The following is a 21,942-nucleotide window of genomic DNA, read 5'->3' as shown; positions in this document are numbered from 1 at the left end:
ACACGTACTAGGAGCAATCAGTGAATGTATAAATAAGTGGAAATCATCCTTTCTATAATCAGTAAATTAAAAAACAAACGTGTGGCATAAAGTTTTTGACCTTTTTTTTTTTTATCTTCTACGAGACTTTAAAAACAAATAGTTGAATTAAATTGTGTGTTTTTTTAAATTAATAGTTGAATGAATTTATATTGAAATCTCTTTAGTGTAGTAGTCTGACTATTGTATGACTTAAAAACATTGTTTTTGTATCCAGGAAGCTGAATATGGTGGACATGATCAGATAGATTTGTATGATGATGTCATCTCTCCATCTGCAAATAATGGAGATGCCCCAGAAGACCAGGGTTACATGGATACTCTCCCACCAACTGCTGGTGATGATGTGGGTAAAGGAGCAGCACCAAATGTTGTCTATACATATACGGGAAAGAGAATTGCATTATACATTGGAAATCTAACATGGGTAAGTAAACTTACCATATGAGTTGGTAATTGATTTTGAGCTATTCTAGCAGTTAACTTTGAAGTTACTAAATTGATTTTTTCTATGTGCTTGCTTATACAATTAGGAGGGCAATAATAGTACCTTTAAAACATTTCAGATCTTCTAGTTTTTAATTTGGTAGTCATTCAACTTATTTTGGTAGACATTCCAATTAAATATAGTTCAATTATTTTGTCTTCAAATCAGTTATTTTTACCTATTCCTAAATGTCAGCTATCTCAATTTTACAAAGGAAAAATGTCTACATAAGGTCTCAAACTAGGATTCAGAACTGTAAGAGAGAAAGAAACACAGTATGACTCCTGGTTTTGAAGTTTTCATTATCTAATTCCTGTTACAAACTTGCAGAGTTTTAATTTCTGCTCTCTTCTTATTTTGAGTACATTTATTAAAGCTGGGGATAGTGAATCAAGGAGGGGCTTAGGATAGAAGAAGCAACAGGAGAGAACCTAGGCTGGGCTGCTTTGATTCATTGAGAAGTCAGAGAAAAGGGGCTTTGGGGACATATTCAGGGAGCTACCCCTGGACGAGCTGCTGCCGCCTTTTGCTCTTCTGGTTGCAAATCTTGGGGAGGGTCTCTTAGAGTTTAGGTCCCGTAGAGTTTAGTAGCGTGTGGGGAAAGAAGAGAGAGAGAAAGGGAAGATGCTGGAATACTCACGGAAGGGAGAACATGCTAAATTCTGATCTTAAATTTTTTTTAAATGTTTAATTTCTAATTGCTGGTTGCTAGTATACAGAAGTACAATTTATTTTATTTTATTACAATTTTTTTTAATCCTCACCCAGGGATATTTTTCCATTGATTTTTTCTTTTATTTTTTAGAGAAAGAGGGAAAGACAGAGAGAAATATTGATGTGAGAGAAACACATTGATCGGTTGCCTCCTGTACGAGCCCTGACCAGGCCCCAGCCAGGGAGGGCCCTGCAATCAAGGTACATGCCCTTGACCGGAATTTAACCCAGGACCCTTCGGTCTGCAGGCCGATGCTCTATCCACTGACCCAAATCGGCCAGGGCTGCTCTTAGCATTTTAATCTTATTTATGGAAATACTGCTATCTGTACATTCTATCTTAATTTGCATTTATGGAACTTTAAAATTAGTGGTTTGGAGTTTCATTAACTGGATGTTTAATGTAGCTATTTATAATTTTATTAGCATTAAATACTAGAGCAGTGATGGCGAACCTATGACACGTGTGTCAGAGGTGACACGCGAACTCATTTTTTTGGTTGATTTTTCTTTGTTAAATGGCATTTAAATATATAAAATAAATATCAAAAATATAAGTCTTTGTTTTACTATGGTTGCAAATATCAAAAAATTTCTATATGTGACACGGCACCAGAGTTAAGTTAGGGTTTTTCAAAATGCTGACATGCCGAGCTCAAAAGGTTCGCCATCTCTGCACTAGAGCAAGTCTATAGAATTTTTATCTCTACTTTGAAATGTGTATTATACGTACTGGAAAGTTTAAAAAATTGTCTAGAAATCAAAACTTGTCACTCCTCAGAAGAAGACTTGACTTTGGGTGGTGAACACATAATACAATATACCAGAAATTTTCAACAAGTATATTGAAACACACAGTACCTGATTATTTAGTCAGGTGCACTGACCTCTTTTCCCTTAGATTGTCAAAGGAAAAAAATGACAACAGCCAACACAACAATAGCCATCTGGTGTGAATGAACAAAAAAATACCCTTTTTTTGTCAGTTTGGCAAAAAAGCATATGGTTTGGTATGCTATCAAATTCTGGTAGTTTATGAGATGAAAAAGGTTGAAAATCACAGCAATATACAGATGATGTATTACAGAATTGTACACTTGAAACCTGTATAATTTTACTAACCAATATCACTCCAATAAATTCAATTTAAAAAAAATACTTGTCACTCTTCAACTTCCTTAATAGCATTTTTTTTTAAAATATTTATATTAAAACACACACGAATTGATCTTCTACCACCCAATCTGAGAAGTTTTATAATATTGGAGACTAACAGTACAGTAATGGAGAGTGATTGATAACTACACCTTTGAATCTGGACTCCTCCATTTATTAGTTTTGTGATATTAGGCAAGCTTGTTAACTTCTCTTTCATCGTATGTGAAATGGGAATAATAATAGGACTTATAAGACTGTTTAAGAGTTAAATATTTGATATAAAGTACATGGTAGGTACTCAGTACATTTTTTTTTTATGTGTCCGCAACCAAGGTACATGCCCTTGACCAGAATCGAACCTGGGACCTTTCAGTCCACAGGCCAATGCTCTATCCACTGAGCCAAACCAGTTAGGGCTGTATTTTTAAACGGAATTTATTTCCCCAAATGGTTGCCTTTAAGGAGAGGAAGTGACAAGTGATACTAGTTTTATTTAAAATATTAAATCTTTGCAGTTTAATGTTGGAAGAAACCAGAAACTTTTTAAGATAAAAAAAACTATCCTATCCTATCCCACTACCCTATCCCTAAAGATATGTATCTTCTAATTTCTGAAAATTATCAAGGAATGCATTTTGCCCTCAGGTACTTTTGTGCTATTTAAAAATTGAAGACTAATTTGCAGCAACTGCACTTAGATTTGAACTGAGCATTAATTTTCTTTATTGTGACTTTACCCTTAAAAAAATGAAGCATAAAAATCTTGGATATGTTTTAATGGTTAATGAGGGGGAAATGTCTTGCAGTGGACAACAGATGAAGACTTAACTGAAGCAGTGCATTCTTTGGGAGTAAATGATATTTTGGAGATAAAGTTTTTTGAAAATCGGGCAAATGGCCAATCAAAGGGGTAAGATGTTTTTCCCCTAATATAAGTTAGTATTTTTGGTGTTAAATTTTCTTCAAGTTAATGCTTTCTATTCACATGTGTAGAATGCTGTGTTGTCCACATTGGCAGGAGGTTCTTGGGCAAAGATTTGTACTCCATTTGTCCTGTGATATAGCTCACTAAAACTAGTAGAGCTGTAAGTGTGAACAGATTGTGTCTATTCTTTAATTTCCCTGAGTTTTCTCCATCAATGGTTGAAATTATTATTGAGATGACAGTTTCAAGAAACGTTATTATCCCTGGGATTAAAGGGTTGGGGAAGATGGGCAACAGGAGAGTAACTGTAACTTGGATGTTTTGCTTTATTTTTTTAAACTGTTAAATTATACACATGAGATAGGAACATTATACAACACATATTCAAAATTTAAAGAAAGCCATAATCTAACCATCCATAGATTATCACTCTTAACATTTTAGTGAATATAGTTTCAGGTTTCGTCATAGCACTTCATGTTTTTATTGCAAAAAAAAACCACGTAGATTACAATTCATGTGTTTTATAAGGTGTTTGATACAAGGAGAAAAACAAGCATTATTAATAAGTACATATTCTCTTCTAATGTCTAATTCTTTCCATACTTCGTATGCTTCTGTAATTTATTTTACCATTATTATTTTTGGTTATTTCGGTTGTTTCCAGTTTTTGCTTATTATACCTATATTACAGCAGTAATCATTTTATATAAAACTACCTTCTGAACTTTTGCAGTAGCTGCCTATTACGTGTTCCTGCTTTCACCCTAATTTCCTAAAGTGTATACACATAGAAGTTGGAAAAAAGTGGCACCAATATTAGTCTACTCAGAATCTTCTAATAGCTTTTATCTCCAGTGAAAGCTAGAATCTTTACTATGGCCTACAAATGCTATCTGATCTGTTTTCCCACAACCTCTCTGACATTCTCTCTTAACCATTCTGTGCTTCCTTACGCTGTTTCAGCCATAGTAGTCTGTTTGTTGTTCCTCAAATACATTCCTACATAGGACCTTATATATGTGATTCCTCTTCTGGTTTACTTTTTCCTGCAATGTTCATATGGATCTCATTTCCTTCAGAACTCTCTTTTAAAAGAGTTCCCCTTCCCAACCATCTTGGTGCAAAATAGCACCCTCTCTTTCCGTCACTGTTTCCTGTCTTTATTTTTTCTGTTACTATTGTATTTTTACTTGTTTATTACCCTGTCTCCCACCACATTATAAGATTCATGCAAGCAGAGATTTAGTTTTGGTCAACTATTGTATCCTTAGCCTTAGTGTGGTGCCTGGCATGTAGGAGTTGGCGTATTGCTCAATAAATACATGTTAAATTAATGAATTCATTAAATTGTTGCTAAATTTAATCTTGACTCACAACAGCAGAATTTTTGACAACAAAAAAAAAACTGGAATAGGGGTTCTAGTTAACAACCAATTTGAACATTAGGGAGAAAAGGGTTCCAAGCTCCTGAGAGTCCTGATATTTAAAATATCCTATAGCTGTGCAAAACTGTTAATCTTTTTTTGTTTTAAATGTATTTTTTTAACTGCTGTGTAACTCACATATCAAAAATTCACTTTTAAAATCTTCAGTGGTTTTTTAGTATATTTGCAAAGTTGTTCAACTATTATCACCATTTTATTCCAGAACATTTCATCACCCCCAAAAGAAATCTCATACCCATTAGCAATCTATCTTTATGGATTGGCTTATTCTGAACATTCCATATAAATGGAATCATAAAATAAGTGGTCCCATGTGACTGACTTCTTTCACTTAGCACAGGCTTTCAAGGTTCATCCATGGTGTAGCATGTATCTGTACTTAATTATTTTTGTGGCCACGTATTTCATTATATGGATGTACCCTCTTTATTTACTTGATGGACATTGGGGTTGTTTCTGCTTTTGCTAATTGTGAATAATGCCCCTATGAATATTCATGTGCCAGCTTTGTGTGAACATAGATTTTCAATTCTTCAACATATACATATACCAGGGGCCCAGTGCATGAATTCATGCACCTTGAAAGGAACTGTGGGCCGCGAGGCTCTGTTGGACACAGGGGCAGGTCTCGGCCCAGCCCCTCCTACTGCGGACTGCAGACCCCAGTCCCGTGTCTGCCAGCAGCCCCGCCCCCGCACTGCCACACACTGACAGCACCGGCCCCACTTACACCCACCGACAGCCCCACTCACACCCGCTGACGCGCAGAGCGATTGGGGTCAGTGCCAGCAGTGGGTGCAAGCAAGGCTGGCACTGTCAGTGGGTACAAGTGGTGGCTGCTGCTCCAATCGCCCCTCAGGAGCAGGGGAAGGTGGAGAAGCCCTCAGGGGTGATAGGGGCCAGCAGCCACCGCTCGCACCTGCTGACAGCACTGAGTGATCGGAACTGGCGCCGGGCACTGGCAGCAGGTGTAAGCGGCGATTCTGGTGCCAGCAGTGGGTGCAAGCGCCAGGCAGGACCATGGTGTGTGGGAGCAAAGAATTTTCAGTAACCACCAGAGGCTTGCCCCGATGACAGCGACCAGCGCTGTGCCTTAGTCTGGCATCCCTGCTCACCTGCTTGACCATCCCACTGGGCCGAGATCTGCCATGTTCCCCGCATGTCCCGGGTGGTCAGCGCATGCCATAGCGACCGGTTGTTAGGGTGTTCGGTTTGTTCTGCTGTTCGGTCTATTTGCATATTAGCCTTTTATTTGTTAACTCTGTATTTAATTTTTTGAGAAACTGCCTGATTGTCAAAGTGGCTGTGCCATATTACATTACCATCAGCAGTGTGTGAAGGTTTCAGTTTCTCATCCTCATCAAGACTTGTCTTTTTTATTAAAGGTACTCTAGTGGGGCCCAGCTGGTATGGCTCAGTGGTTGAGCGTCAACCTATGAACCAGAAGGTCATGGTTTGATCTCAATCAGGGCACATGCCTGGGTTGCGGGGCTTGATCCGGTGTGGGGCAGACAGGAGGTTGCCAATCAATGATTCTCTCTCATCATTGATGTCTATCTCTCTCTTTCACTGGCTCCCCTTTCTGCACATTCTCAACAATACTTGTATCTCTTGTTTTTTGATGATAGTCAGTCTAACAGATGTGAGGTGGTATCTTATTGTAGTTTTGATTTACATTTCCCTGTTAGTTACTTATGTTGAACATCTTTTCGTACTGGCATTATTCATAATAACCAAAAATTGGAAACAACTCAAATGTCCATCAGTGAGTGGATTTTTAAAATGTGTAGTATTCATATAATGGAATATTATTCAGCCATAAAAAGAAATTAAGTACAGAAACATACTTATAGCATGCGTAAACCTTGAAAGCATGCTAAGTGAAGGAAGCCAGTCACAAAGGACTACATATTGTATGGTTCCATTTATATGAAATGTCCAAAATAGGCAAATCCATAAAGTCAAAGTGGATTAGTGGTTGCTTAGGGTTGGGGGATGAAAGGAAATGGGAATGAGGCTTTATGTTGGTGTGGTGAAATGTTTTAAAACTGATTGTGGTGATGGTTGGAAAATTGGGAATGTACTAAAAATCACTGAACTGTACGCTAAATGAGTGAATTGTATATGTTATTTAAAAAGTTAAAGATGAAAGTATGAACTTGTATAGTTTTAATTTAAGTATTTTGTTTTCTTAGATAAAATTGAATTCAGGCTATTTTCTTTTTAATAATAGTAACATTATTAATCTCTACTCACTTTCTATTCCCATCCCTTAAACATCTTTTAGGTTTGCCCTTGTTGGCGTTGGATCTGAAGCATCCTCAAAGAAGTTAATGGATCTGTTGCCTAAAAGAGAACTTCATGGTCAGAATCCTGTTGTAACTCCATGCAATAAACAGTTCCTGAGTCAATTTGAAATGCAGTCCAGGAAAAGTAAGCAATTCCTCTGAGGCTTTTATTAAAAGATGTGTATTTTAATCAATTTTGCTACCATTTATTAGATATTATACTAGAAAAGTCACCTTAATATCTAGTTTGTTGGAGAACCCATTTTAGGAAGTTCATGCTTTGCATTTGATTTAATTACTGGTTATGACTGTGATCCTGTATGCTGGAAACCTACTCCCATTTTTCTCTAGGTGTCACAAACCCATTATTATTCAACAGTGTGCAAGTTCTGTAGCCCTGCCATTCTTGTCCTGTCATTCCCATCCTAGAGAAAGGAAGAAACTACATTCTAATCCTTAGATTGAAGGAAACTTATGTGGATGTGTGTTATGGTGGTGGAGAAACCACTGATAACCAGAAAATATTCGTTGATTTCTGCTTGGCACCAAGACCTTTCACCACTTGGTAAAGTGACTATAGAGAAGATTTGCCATTGCCCACTTATGAATGCTAACACTTAAAGAGATAAGATGGATGATCATGTATTAAACAGAAATTCAAGTGGTTGGTATTTTTTTAATGTTTTAGCACTTAAAAGCTTAATTAACAAGAATATGTTACAAAATTTAAATGATTTATGCTTAGTGAAATTTGGATTTCTGTTGGAGAATTTGGTCTTGGCTGCTGCAGAGAGTACTGTATTTTGAAAGTAACTCGTACTTATTCATTGGAAATACATATGTGCCTGGATATTTTGAGACTTCAAAAGAACGCAAATAAATGTGAATGTTTTCCTAATCAATACTTCTCAAGTAGTTTGGAAAGGCCCAAGGCATCTACAAGTTAGTGTATAGTATAAATGATCTTTGAAATGTGGTTGTTTCTAATAATAATGGTTACATTTCAGAGAACTATTTCAATAAATGCTATTTATGAGTATTTGGATATTTGCAGCTACACAATCAGGACAAATGTCTGGGGAAGGTAAAGCTGGTCCTCCAGGAGGCAGTTCACGTGCAGCATTTCCACAAGGTGGTAGAGGACGGGGCCGTTTTCCAGGGGCTGTTCCCGGTGGGGACAGATTTCCTGGGCCAGCAGGACCAGGAGGGCCACCCCCACCTTTTCCAGGTAAATTTTTTCTTAAAATTACCATGGATAAAATGTGTCTATCTAATACCTCTTTTCCTTTTCTCTCTTTTCAAGTAATGCATTATTGATGTGACTTACTCTCCTTGTTATGCTATTTTTGGAATCCAGGAAATTTGATCAAGCATCTTGTTAAAGGAACTCGGCCTTTGTTCCTGGAAACTAGGATTCCATGGCATATGGGGCACAGCATAGAGGAAATACCCATTTTTGGCCTAAAAGGTCTTTATTTTTCTCCAAACTTGCTTGACTTATATATAGAATATTTACATCCGTCTTATTTTCTTACCTCTTAAAAAATTCTTTCAAGACAATTTTTCCTTATTTCACTTTCTAGCTTGGCATCAGAGTAGAATATAAGGTGGGTGATTTCACTGTAAGAAATGTGTGTATGCTGAAAGATGGAAGCTATCGCTAAGTATAATTGTCTTTAGTAAAGTTTTTGTTTCAATAATTTTTCTTAAGCATAAATTGAGGAAGTTAAATTTGTAAGGATATACTTTATCTTTGTAATTGTTAGTGTAGCATTTACCGTATGGGTTTTATTTAACAAGAAAGAATATTGGTCTATGAGTTATGCTTTAAAAGTATAATCTTGGCATGAAGGTTAAAATACTTTATTGAAGTGTGTTTTTTTTTTTTGTTTCTTTTTCCTCCCCTTCATTCTATAGCTGGACAGACTCCACCACGTCCACCCTTAGGTCCTCCAGGTCCACCTGGTCCACCAGGTCCACCTCCACCTGGTCAGGTTCTGCCTCCTCCTTTAGCTGGGCCTCCTAATCGAGGCGATCGCCCTCCACCGCCAGTTCTTTTTCCTGGACAACCTTTTGGGCAGCCTCCTTTGGGTCCGCTTCCTCCTGGTCCTCCACCTCCAGTTCCAGGATACGGCCCCCCTCCTGGTCCACCACCTCCACAACAGGGACCACCTCCACCTCCAGGCCCCTTTCCACCTTGTCTACCTGGTCCTCTTGGGCCACCCCTTACACTTGCTCCTCCTCCGCATCTTCCTGGACCACCTCCAGGTGCCCCACCGCCAGCTCCACATGTGAACCCAGCTTTCTTTCCTCCACCAACTAACAGCGGCATGCCTACATCAGATAGTCGGGGTCCACCACCAACAGATCCATATGGCCGACCTCCGCCATATGATAGGGGTGACTATGGGCCTCCTGGAAGGTAAGTTAGTATGTATCTTTGAATGTAGACTTGGTATATTTTGTAGAAGATACTCTATGTTCCATCATTGAAGTTTTTAAAACGTTATGGTCTTTCCCCAGATACTTAATTTTCTGTGTTATTTTCTCTTCTTATTATAAAAGGCAGTATGGTATGGTAAAAAGATACACAGAACAGGGTTGGGAATAATCCAGCTCTGCTTCTTGCATAGCTGTGTGACTTTGGGCAAGTCACTAAATCCCTGGGGATTAATTTCCTTCATATATTTTTTTAAAAAATATGTTTTTGATTTTTTTTAGAGAGAAGTGGGGAGAGGGAGCGAGTGATAGAAAGATCGATGAAAGAGAAACATCACTCACATCAATGGGCTGCCTCCTGCACACCCCCTAGAGGGGATAGAGCCCAAAACTCGGGCATGTGCCCTGACAAGAATTGAATCGGTGACCTCTCAGTGCATGGGACAGTGCTCAACTAACAGCCACGCTGGCTAGGGCTACATGTACAATTTTCAGTGTTGTCAAACACCTTTAGAAAAGCTTGGCATTTTACTCATTTTTTTAAACCAATATTTGCACTTACTGAGTACCTTTTATTTTCCAGATACTTTTCTAGGATTTAGTGGCAAACAGGATAGTCTACAGTCTTGTCTTGCCTGAAATTCTATTAATCAGACATTTATTATCCTTCAGTTGTGAGTTGGGCCCTCTGCCTGGAGTATCTAAATGTAATGAAACCAAATTGCTGTCCTTGATTGTGCAGGCTTTATTTTTTGCAGTCAACATTTTGTGTGTGTATTCATCAAAAAATTTCTTACCTGTTTGTGTGAGAATTAAAAATGTTATATTGTAGATATATAAATATATCATTTCTGGCCTCCACAAAGAAGATTTCTAAGCTGGTACTTCGTTTTATCTGTAAGATCGTGATATTAGAGAATTTTGCTTATTAGATTTGCTTTCTTAGTAGGAGAAAATAGCATGCATCAGTTTGGAAAAGTAAATACTTGCTCTAAGGCACTTGTCAAAACAACCAATATAAATTGCTTTATATACTGTTAAGACTAAGTTAGAAATCTGTTGTGTATGAGTTAAAGTTTATTCTGATTTTTATAGGGAAATGGATACAGCAAGAACTCCACTGAGTGAAGCTGAGTTTGAAGAAATCATGAATAGAAATAGGGCAATCTCAAGCAGTGCCATTTCAAGAGCCGTGTCTGATGCCAGCGCTGGTTTGTGTATTTCTTTCTGTATTAATACTTCTTAATTATGTTACTATGAATGATCGTTTCTATGTAGTAGTTATTTATATATTCCCAAGTCAATTTCTCTCCTTTATTTAAAAGGTGTTGAAGAAAGCTGTATGTCACAGTGTAATGGAAAAGCCCCTAATTTAAAATTTTTAGATGTAGATTTAAATCTTAACCCTGACATTTAATGACTGAGGCGCCTTAGGACCTCATTTATTATCATATTTACAAAACGGTAACGTGTTTCATATAGCTATACTAATAACAAAAAACTGTTAATTTTATGCACAGAAAAGCCTATTGCAAATGGTAAGATACTAAAAAAATAAATCATCTGTGGTCATTTTAAAGTTCACTCCTTGTGTAAACTACTTTATATTTATACTCTTACTGCAGAGGTAGTTTGGTGGTATTTTGAAAATAAAATTTATTTGACTTCAACCCCTCTTCTTCCCCTCACAGGTGATTATGGGAGTGCAATTGAGACATTGGTAACTGCAATTTCTTTAATTAAACAATCCAAAGTATCTGCTGATGATCGTTGCAAAGTTCTTATTAGCTCTTTGCAATTTTGCCTTCATGGAATTGAATCCAAGTCTTATGGTTCTGGATCAAGGTAAAACTTTCCTGTCTCATTTCTATTTAAACCTGCTACTTTTACATATGGAAAAAATATGTTTGGGACTTTAAAATAGGACTTTGATTATACTTACACTTGATCATTTCATTGTTTTTGTACTTGGTATTCTTTCTGTTAGGAGCCCTTTTCCTGAAAAAATGTTTTTATTGATGAGGGAGAGGGAGAGGGGGAAAGAAAGAGAGAAAGCGCGCGCGCGCGCGCACACACACACACACACACACACACACACACACACACGCCTTGGGCTGCCTGCCTCCTGCACGCCACCTACTGGGGATTGAGCCTACAACCTGGGCATATGCCCTGATCAGGCATCATATGGGACACTGCTCAACCAGATGAGCCATACTGGCCAGGGCATGGCTTATATTTTCATGCCTCAACTCAGTCTAACTTATAGCAGGAGTCTTCTCCTAGGACATTTTGTCAGGTTTTGTTATTGCTTACATAGTACTACTATATTCCTGTTTATTATTAATTCACATTTATTTTCACTATACATGTTGAAAGTTGGAAGGGGCCTTACCCATCCTATTCACTACAATATTCTTTTTTTAAAATAAATTTTTGAGGTGACATAGATTCAAGTGTGCAATTGTATAAAACATCATCTGCATATTGCATTGTGTGTTCACCACCAAAAGTCTAGTCGCCTATTTTGGGGGTTTTTTTGCTTTTAAATATATTTTACTGATTTTTTACAGAGAGAAAGGGAGAGGGATAGAGAGTCAGAAACATCGACGAGAAAGAAACATCTATTAGCTGCCTCTTGTACACCCCCTACTGGGGATGTGCTCGCAACAAAGGTACATGCCCTTGACCAGAATGGAACCTGGGACCCTGCAGTCCGCAGGCTGACGCTCTATCCACTGAGCCAAACTGGTTAGGGCTAGTCTTGCTTTATTGCTATTTATTTGAGCCCCTTTACCTTCAAAATCCCCTCACCCCCTTACCCTTTGGTAACCACAATACTATTGTTTATGTATGAGCTTTTTGTTTGTTCCTTTGTTGCTTTGTGTTTTATATCCCATGTATGAGTGAAGTTATATGGTTCTTGTCCTTTTCTGTCTGGCTTATTTTGCTTAGTAAGATACTCTCAAGATCCATCCATATTGTTGTGAATAGTAGTTTTTCATCCTTTCTTATGGCTGAGTAATATTCTGTTTTATCTTTGAACCGTGTCTTTATCCAGTCATCCATCCATGGACACTTGGTTTTTTCCATGTCTTGGTTACCATGTATGATGCTGCGATGAACATAGGGGTACATATATCTTTACAAATAAATGTTTTCTAACTTTTTTTTGGTGTACCCAGAAGAGAGAGATTCATTCCGGGGTCATATGGTAGCTCTATTCTTAATTTTTTGAGGAACCTTCATATTTATTTTCCATAGTGGCTGTCACTACAATATTTCTAATGAATATACAGAATGGGTGTTAAGTAAACGTTTCTTGAACAAGGGAGTTAATGAATGGATTATCTATTCTTAAGTTTTTTAATTAGGTAATTCCATATTTTAGCATTACTGCTTACCTTGAAATTTTTCATACTTTTTAATGGTAGATCTTTAATCTTCACATGATACTCTGAGATCTGTCTTTTGTATAATTTATCTGGTTGTAGAATCTTTTTCATAAAGTTAAGGAAAAAGAGATTGTCATAGTCATGGTCCCCTACTTTATAATTATTACATTTTAACCCATGGTAAGGGCTTTTGTATCTGAACAAATTATTCGTCATAGCTAAAAACCATATCTCATACATTCTTCTTTTAAACATTTTAAGCCCAAAGTAAGCACCTAATAATGAATTTCAAATTTAGAATAGAATTTTTAAAAGTATTTTAGACAGCATACTTTGTTAAATTACCTGTGGTTTGTTTTTTTTAAGTGGTTCATGAAACACTTCTCTTCATTAAGTAACAATGTAAATAATATCCCAGTCTTTACTAGTGGTTGTAATTAGTGGGTTTTCTTCTTTGCTTCCCACCACTCTTCTCAGCCTTCCCAACAAACATGCATATATTATTAGAAGGTTTCTTAGAGTAACATTTTTTAGTTAGTTATAAAGGTAAAATTAATATTTATGTATGGGTTTAGGTAACCTGTGTTAATAGGTGGTAATTTTTTTTTAAAAAAGATGTTTTTATTGATTTTAGAGGCAGGAAAGGAGAGGGAGAAAGAGACAGAAATATCAATGAGAAACATTGATCGGCTGCCTCCCGCATGTCCATGTACTGGGGATCATACCTGCAACCCAGGCATGTGCCTGACCGGTAATGGAACTGGTGGCCTCTTGGTGCATGGGATGACGCTCAATCCACTGAGCCACATCAGCCAGGCAATAGATGGTAATTTCTTATATTTAAGTCCCATTGTATATTCAGTGATTTCATGAATTTTATATCTACAGAACTATCTTCTGTATGTTCTTTAGCTTGAAATAGAAGTCCTTTGAAATTTTCTCTTTCACCTTTCTGTTTGTTTACTTATGTAAATTCTCCTGGGAGGCTATTTTCCCTTTGATTTTTAGAGAGAGTGGGAGGGAGACACAGAGAGAGAAACATTGATGGGAGAGAGGCACATTGATTGCCCCCCACACGAGCCCTGACAGGGCTGGGGATCGAGCCTGCAGTCAAGATGTTTGCCCTTAACCTAAATCAAACCCGGGACCCTTCAGTCTGCGGGTCGACACTCTATTTGCTGAGCCAAACTGACTATGGCTTACCTTCCTGTTTATTATTCGGTGAACAATACATGTCTATTTTAGACTACAAATTATCTATGTATATAAAAACCCAGCGACCAGAACGGCGGAAAAGCCAGAACAACCGGTGTCTGTGACGCACACTGTGGCAGCCAACCGGTTTGATCCAGGCCCTGATTGGCCCCAACAACCCAATCGGGGGTGGGGCTGGCTAGCCAATTGCCCACACCCCCTCCCCCCCCCGCCAGCCCGGCCCCCATCTGGGTGGGCTGGCCAGACCCAGCCTGTTCACGAATTTGTGCACCGGGCGTCTAGCAATAGATAAAACATGATGTGTGCCATGTTCCCAGTATTTGGGTGAGTATTTTTAAAAATGGAAAATCTAGTTCATGATTATAGGTGTGTTGGTAAATCATTGATGTTCAAGATATCATAAGTCTGAAATAGGCCTATAAAATTTATTTTTGCCTTAGATATTTTTTTTTATTATAGCAAAGGCGGAAATTTATTGAAGAACAAGTACAGACTCCCACGTGGGAAAGGAGAAAGTCCCCAAACACTAAATATTGAAAATCTTTTTAAGTTATCCAATTATGGAGAGCATTAATCCAGTAATTTCTTTTAGAAGACGTGAACGATCAAGAGAGAGGGACCATAGTAGATCACGAGAAAAGAGTCGGCGCCATAAGTCCCACAGTAGAGATCGTCATGATGATTATTATAGAGAGAGAAGCAGAGAAAGAGAGAGACACCGTGACCGAGATCGGGACCGAGACCGAGAGCGTGACCGAGAGCGCGAGTATCGTCATCGTTAGAAGGTGGGTATCCCTTGTCCTATTGTATTTAGTCTATGCATTATTAACAGTAATTATAACTCCGAGGCTATTGTTTATACAGTATATACCTACATTTTAAATGGTCCAACTACTTGTTCTGAATTTAATCTTCTGGAACCATCTGAGACAGATGACAGGTGAGTAATGACAGGTAAAAAATTTGACCTCTTATCTTTGAATATTGTATTGCTGAGTTACAACTTTTAGTTTTCAGATTGTTAAGGGTCTTAAGAAAGCAGGAAAATAATCAAGAGGACTCATTATCTACTTCTAAAATCCAAAAATTGGAATTCTCTTAATCATATGATTTGCATATGACTTAAAATATAAAATACAAGGAATTATTTCTCATATATATATATGTATATGTGTGTATATATATATATATAGTGCTTGGACTTTAAAAAGTAAATTTTAAAGTTTCTCTTCTGGAACTAACTTCATTCATTCATTCCTAAAACTTAAAAATGCAGGATGGTTTCTCAACATTGAAAGAGTTTTTCTACTTAAAAAAACAAAAAACCCAGTTTTTAGTAAAGACACTTTTTCTAGCACCTGGTTTTTGTTTTTAAAAGAAAGAAAAAACAAAACACAGTATTCTTTAATTTGCAAAGAAGATATGAACCTTAATTAAAATGGGTTCGGGATACTTCACATCTAAGAATTTTTAATTGTATCAAATTCTTCATCCCAGGTTAGAATAACCATGGAATAATTTTCTTTGATGTTTCATTCATAACCATAATCATTGTCTTTTTTTCTGTATTTTAAAACCTTCTTGTGTACATTTTTCATAAAGCAGTAAGAGTTGTCTGTTTCTACTTCATTTTCACGTGTAATTTTATTTTTATATTGTGAACAGCGTTTATTCATGTGAAAAGTGGGAGGAGGGCACTATAAATGCTTGTGCATGTTACACAAAGGTTATTCTGTAAACCAATATTTTTTCTTTATATGTTGTTGGCATACTCAGATTAGACTATAACTGTGTAACTACTCTTTACACAGTTATTTCCCATAATCATGAGGAACATTGAAAATTAAGTGATGGTAATTGTTAGTATTTAAACTGTTATGGACAAAATCAAAGACAATGTATAATTTTGTGTTAGAAGAGCAGTTTATTTAGCTAATAGATATGTTTTAGCAACTGATAATTTTTTTGATAATTTAGTAAATAAGCATGTCAGTCTTATTTTTATGGCACCTAATAATCTACTCCATTATTTGTAGTTTTAAGAGCTCTTTGAAGTGAAAAGGCCAGTTTTAATACTTTTCCTTGCATTTCAATATCCTAATCCTGACATTTAATGACTCAGGGGTCTTAGGGCATTCCAAATATGTAGTGTATTTATCAAAATTTCAATTTTAAAATATTCCTCCATGTATTGTATTATAGAACTTAATATAAATACTTCTCAAAACATTTCTCTAATGTGATGCAAAACATCTTTCACTTTTAAAATTAGGCTTATTGAAATAGGTACTGTTTTTCGGATGAGTAACAATTGAATACTTGTATCATGTAAATTTAAACATTAAATTTTAAAAGATACAGGTTTTGATACCCCTGGATTGAACAGATCTTATTTCATCTTATGAAAAAATTCTCAGTGTCCATCAATTGCTTAAGATGAATTGTGGCCAACTTATTACTTGAATGCTTATCAGCCATTTCATTTTATAGTAAGGTATAGGTCCTACAAGTTATATTTTTAATGAGTTTTCTTACTGGTTCTATTTAAACTAGAGTAGTCGGCCAAGTAAACTCCTTGAAAAGTTTCTTGTTGATTTTAAATACTTTGAATTAACTAACATTACATTCCAGTAATGGGGTACACCTAACTATATCATGCCTTGAGTTTTGTTAGATTCAGACATTAACTATGAATTGCTAACTTGAAAACTATTGTTGACATTTTTCTTAATCACTGATGTGTAACCATACCAGAATCTTCATGTTTTGTTTGTACATTAATCAGAATTGAGTTGCAATATTGTTATGTGCCTTCATCCAAGCAATATTTTTACATAAGCATTTTTAGTGCAAAAATTTCTGTTATTCTGGAATATTATATCTTTGCTATATACCAAACTTATGGTTGATGTAGGGATGGGGGAGTGGGATTAAAGATAATCAAGTGAAAAACTTTTAAAAATAAACAATATCAGCATATTTAATCACCTTTAAGGTCTGTTGACCTTTTTAGAAGTTTTTAAATATGAGTCCTTTTGAGCTTTCAGGTAAATCTTAAAATTGACTAAATGGAATAAGAGTACCTTGGAAGCTGAAGTGAATGTCAGAAAGTCTGTATACAAATAAAACAATGTAATCTATTATTAAAATGATGATGAATGGCTAAAAGAGCAAGTTCTTAATTTAACTGGAAACATTATGATGTTGGCAAGCTGTTAATGTCTGTCCTATTTTAATTTTTTTGTGTTTGAACTGTTGGTAATGTTAATTGCATTCTCATTTTAAAAAAATGTATTAGTTTTTCTAAAAGCATACAATATCTAGGTTCAAATAGATAATACTTCAATGAGAATATCAGTATTGTAAATTTTTGGTATGTAAATACGTTGTGCTTTATATGCTGTAATTTCTGCCTATTCTCAGACCACTCTGAGCAAAATAAAAGTATATCAGTGTTGTAAGATTGTACACTTACAGAAATAATTTTACTTTCATAGTTATTTTCTTTAGGTTGCATTCCACTTATTATTTCTGTTAAGAATTCAGTTTCTCTTTGTGTATTGAGGAGTTGAAACCAAATTATTATTTTTAAAAAAATATATTTTTACTGATTTCAGAAAGGAAGGAAAAGGGACAGATAGAAATATCAATGATGAGAGAGTATCATTGATGGGCTGCCTCCTGAATGCCCCCTACTGGGGATTGAGCCTGTAACCCAGGCATGTGCCCCGATCGGAATCGAACCATGACCTCCTGGTTTATAGGTCGATGTTTAACCACTAAACCACACTGATCAGGCCCAAATTATTTTTTTTTAAATACTCTTTATTCATCTTTCCCTGATAAATGAGTTTCACATATTCTCAAATCATTACCCATTTCTTTGATAAAAATTTAAGCATCATGAATAGAATATGGGTTAAATAACTACACTTTTTGTTGAGTGATTACTTATGCCATAATATCATGATCTTAAATGTTGTTACTGCATAAAATTTAGGGCACTTTGCATTTCTTACTCAGTTTATAGCTTTTCATTAATTTGGGGAAAACAAAAGTTTCTTACATTAAGATGTTTCATCTTTTTTTTTCTTTTAATAATTTTTATTGATTTCAGAGAGGAAAGGAGATGGGGAGAGAGAGAGAAACATCAATGATGAGCCCTAACCGGTTTGGCTCAGTGGATAGAGTGTCAGCCTGGGGACTGAAGGGTCCCAGGTCCGGTCAAGGGCATGTACCTTGGTGTGGACACATCCCCAGTAGGGGGTGTGCAGGAGGCAGCTGTTCGATGTTTCTCTTACATCGATGTTTCTAACTCTCTATCCCTCTCCCTTCCTCTCTGTAAAAAATCAATAAAATATGTTTTTTTAAAAAAAGAAAACGAAACATCAATGATGAGAATCATTGATCGGCTGCCTCCTGCACGCCCCACCACTGGGGATTGAGCCCACAACCCTGACATGTGCCCTTAACTGGAATCAAACCCAGGACCGTTCCGTCCACAGGTTGATGCTCTATCCACTGAGCCAAACCAGCTAGGGTAAGATGTTTTATCTTAAGAGTTAGTGTTACTTTAAGGCATATGTGGAAATTAAAATTCTCTTAATTATCTGATGAATGGTACTGGTGGTAATGAAATTTAAAAATTATTTCTGCAACTCTTAAGTCATGTAAGGTCTGCCTTGTATTGTCCAGCCCTGTGTTTTCTTTGTGGTTTCCTGTATATCCTTACTGCTTCTTTTGGATATGCTAGTTCTCACTTTCACTCTGATTTTCTTTGCTTTTAGTATTATTTGTAAAACCTGTCTGACTACCAGCTGTCTAAAGTGCAAGAGGGTAGGAAGTGATCCCTTGGATATATAGTGTGTTTTTGCTCATTGTGGTTTAAGAATATGGTTGTTTACAAATAGTGTCCCTCTTTAAAAAAAAAAAAAATCCATGCCAGTGTGAGTCACTTTGCTCTCTCTCCATCTTAGTGTGAAACTTATTATCATTGTTCTAGTTTGTAAATTAGATTGTTTTGAATGAATATTTAGTTAGCATTGTTTAACAAGAACTTAATAACCAACAAAGGGCTAAGTTTGCCATATATGCTATCCAAATTTACTAATTTGCTTTCTGTGGTAGCATGTTTTAACTCTCACAGTGAATTCTAAATCACATAAGCTTATTTTGAAATGTCCATTTTGTGAACTTTTGAGGACAAAGCTGAGTTTTGTTTGTGGTTAAGTTCATTTCTACTATTTAGTGAACTGCCTAGAGTAACATCATATAAAGGTTTTATAGTGTAATAAAAGGCTTTAGTTTAAATGAGGTAAGTACTAACTCTAAAGGTAGAAAGCCAAAAATATGAAATGTTTTGGTAGTAATGGAACTTTCTGAAGACATCTACAGTAGACAGAATTTTGTATAATATATCTATGTCAGTGCAGGAAGGAATTTTGATTTTTAAAAGGATTTAACATATTTAGAGACTCCTTTTTTTTCCCTTCATTCCTCTCGTTAAGGAGAAATTTTGAAGTAAAAGTGAAATTATTTTCGCTGGGTTAATTAAAAGTACATCTCTAAAATTATATTAGCATTCTTTAAATTAAATATATTAATGTAAAAACCTATAAAAGAGACATATCAAATACACACTTGAATCTTTTACTTGACAGATGAATTTGCCATGGGTTTAAGATACTGATGCTAACAAATTTGCTTAGTTTCTAACAGAAACACTCATAATTTGAGTTTTTACTATTGACTTAATTTTACATTAATCTCAAAATACAGATGCTTCTCTATTGAAATTTTATAACTGATAGCTAATAAAGCAAGTAATTGTTTTGCTTTGACATAAAAAGATTTGACCAAATGTTACTCTCAAAACAAAAGCATTGATTGTATTTGTCACTTTTAAGCTTCTTTTTGATATCTTTGTTTATGTAGATGTTTACTTAGAAATTTGAGACTATAATATGGAATCGGATTATTGGAAATGGATTGTATTGCCTTCAAATTTGCTTTCATTTGGGATTGTGTATTTTGTATATCCAAATGGATAAATGTAAAGTGTTTAGAAATAGAAATAAAAACTGGATTTTATGTCTGTATGGTAAAATTGAGAAACTTATTAATAGTAAAGATCGAACTATAAAATATAATTATGCAAAAGATGAGTACATTCGTCCTAGATAAAGGTGTATGGTATAATTTCATGAACAGGATTTTCTACATTAAAAGCAGTAAAATTCTCCATTGGAGTGATGAATGATATAAAGTTGCAGTGTATGTCGTGATTTTGGAAGGGTTGGGTGTTTTTATTTTGTTCACTGTGACCTTAAATAAATTTTACCTCTTAATGATTCATCTCTCCCAGTATAACAAAAATATAGGGTGATAGCAATTTTTTGCAATAAGATTTATTACTTTTTCAGTAATCGTTTTTTTATATTCCTTGTCTCTTTAATACTGTGATACTAGTTTTTAAAAGTGCATTGCAAATAATAAAAATAAAACATTAAAGCTGCCTTTCTAGATTTTTTTTTTCTTGAAATAATTCCATCAAAAGGTTCATCAACAATAAGATAAGGGTACTGTAACAGGTAACATTAAAAATGGCGTAATTATCTCTTTGAAAAACATGGGAAAATAGAAACTATTTAAAAGAAAAAGTCCAAGATTATAACATTGCTTTTTTCTTTTGCAGTTACACAATTTAGGTTTTTACTGCTAGGCAGTGTGAATGTGATATGTGTACTGATGCTCTTAAGATTCTTAGAGCCTAGTGGAAAGGAAAGATAAAATGTATAGTTTTATAGCATATTAGGTACTCATAATTACAGAGCAAAAATATTTCTTAACTTATGGCAAAATATCACTAAATATTGTGCTCTTTTGCCTCTTATTGAAGTGCTCTCTTGGGGTTTATATTTTAAATACTTGATGTTTCAGTGATCACTTATCCAAGTAAATTGAATGGCTTTTTTTTGTGAATCTCTACTTGAAGTTTGCACATTTATGTATTCTTAAAATTTTAGTTTATCAAATTCATTGTTTTCTTTTCCCTTTATGTGAGTTTTCAATGAAATTTATTGTAGATTCCTATTTAGCTTGTTTTTGGTTAGTTTATTACATTAGATATTTAAATATAGGAGGATTAGAGTGAAAGTAAAGTAAATGTTTTAAATTTGTATTACGTCTGAAAATTTGTACATGGATGTTACTATATTTATTTAAATGTGCATACTAAGCTATATATTCATAAATTTTGTAACATGGAGGACCCTTTGATTGATAACATTTGCAGAAGTTCCTGTATGCTGTCAAATAAATACAACTAATTTGTAAAATAATTTATTGCATTTTATATTCACTTCGCATTTAATTGTTAATGCATTCTATAGAATTGATATGTGTTTGAATGAAAATATTTACATTAAAATCAAGCATTTAAAAATTATTTTTGTAGTATGCATATTTTAGAAAATGACTTATGTTTCCATCGTCACAGAAACAGTAGCTGCTATATATTTTTCTTTTCTGTTTCAGTCATTAAATGTATAAGACATTAAGGTCCAAAAAGAATGAAATCAGAATGTCTCAAGTTTTAATCATCACATAAATTGGGAACGTTTCTCCACCACAAAGGCAGCTACTGTTTCAATTAATTCTTACTTTGTGTTAGAATACATAACAGTGAACTAGATGCACGACTTGTGTTTGTATAGTTAAGCCAGCGTTTTTCTGTGTATTATGGGGAATAGCAAAATCTACATCACAAATTTTGACACATTACAGCTGAAGGAAGAGGAACACCTTCCAAGACAAAACAGTCTTCAAGAGGAAA

At 35.4% G+C, this 21,942-nt stretch overlaps 1 protein-coding gene across 3 annotated transcripts in view; it reads left to right on the top strand.

Annotated features, from left to right (window-relative positions):
* The first annotated feature begins 235 nt into the window (after window positions 1-235).
* Window positions 236-21,942, top strand: part of CPSF6 (cleavage and polyadenylation specific factor 6) — a 26,954-nt gene continuing 5,247 nt past the window's right edge. Inside the window, exons 1-10 of one of the 3 annotated variants that reach the window (XM_015566541.1) lie at window positions 236-466; window positions 3,205-3,308; window positions 7,059-7,204; window positions 8,114-8,287; window positions 8,417-8,527; window positions 8,977-9,481; window positions 10,594-10,709; window positions 11,190-11,343; window positions 14,701-14,893; window positions 21,894-21,942. In XM_015566541.1, the coding sequence (XP_015422027.1) occupies window positions 353-466; window positions 3,205-3,308; window positions 7,059-7,204; window positions 8,114-8,287; window positions 8,417-8,527; window positions 8,977-9,481; window positions 10,594-10,709; window positions 11,190-11,343; window positions 14,701-14,890 (1,614 nt within the window). In that variant the 5' untranslated portion in view covers window positions 236-352 and the 3' untranslated portion in view covers window positions 14,891-14,893; window positions 21,894-21,942. Of the gene's footprint in view, window positions 467-3,204; window positions 3,309-7,058; window positions 7,205-8,113; window positions 8,288-8,416; window positions 8,528-8,976; window positions 9,482-10,593; window positions 10,710-11,189; window positions 11,344-14,700; window positions 14,894-14,972; window positions 15,241-21,893 lie in introns of those variants that run through there. The other 2 variants (XM_015566543.1, XM_015566542.1) reach the window with 2 other exon arrangements.

This window comes from Myotis davidii, unplaced genomic scaffold (assembly GCF_000327345.1).
Source record: "Myotis davidii unplaced genomic scaffold, ASM32734v1 scaffold982, whole genome shotgun sequence".
Taxonomy (NCBI): Eukaryota; Metazoa; Chordata; class Mammalia; order Chiroptera; family Vespertilionidae; genus Myotis; species Myotis davidii.
Note: the sequence above shows the minus strand (reverse complement) of the source record. Positions and strands in the feature narration are given on the sequence as shown.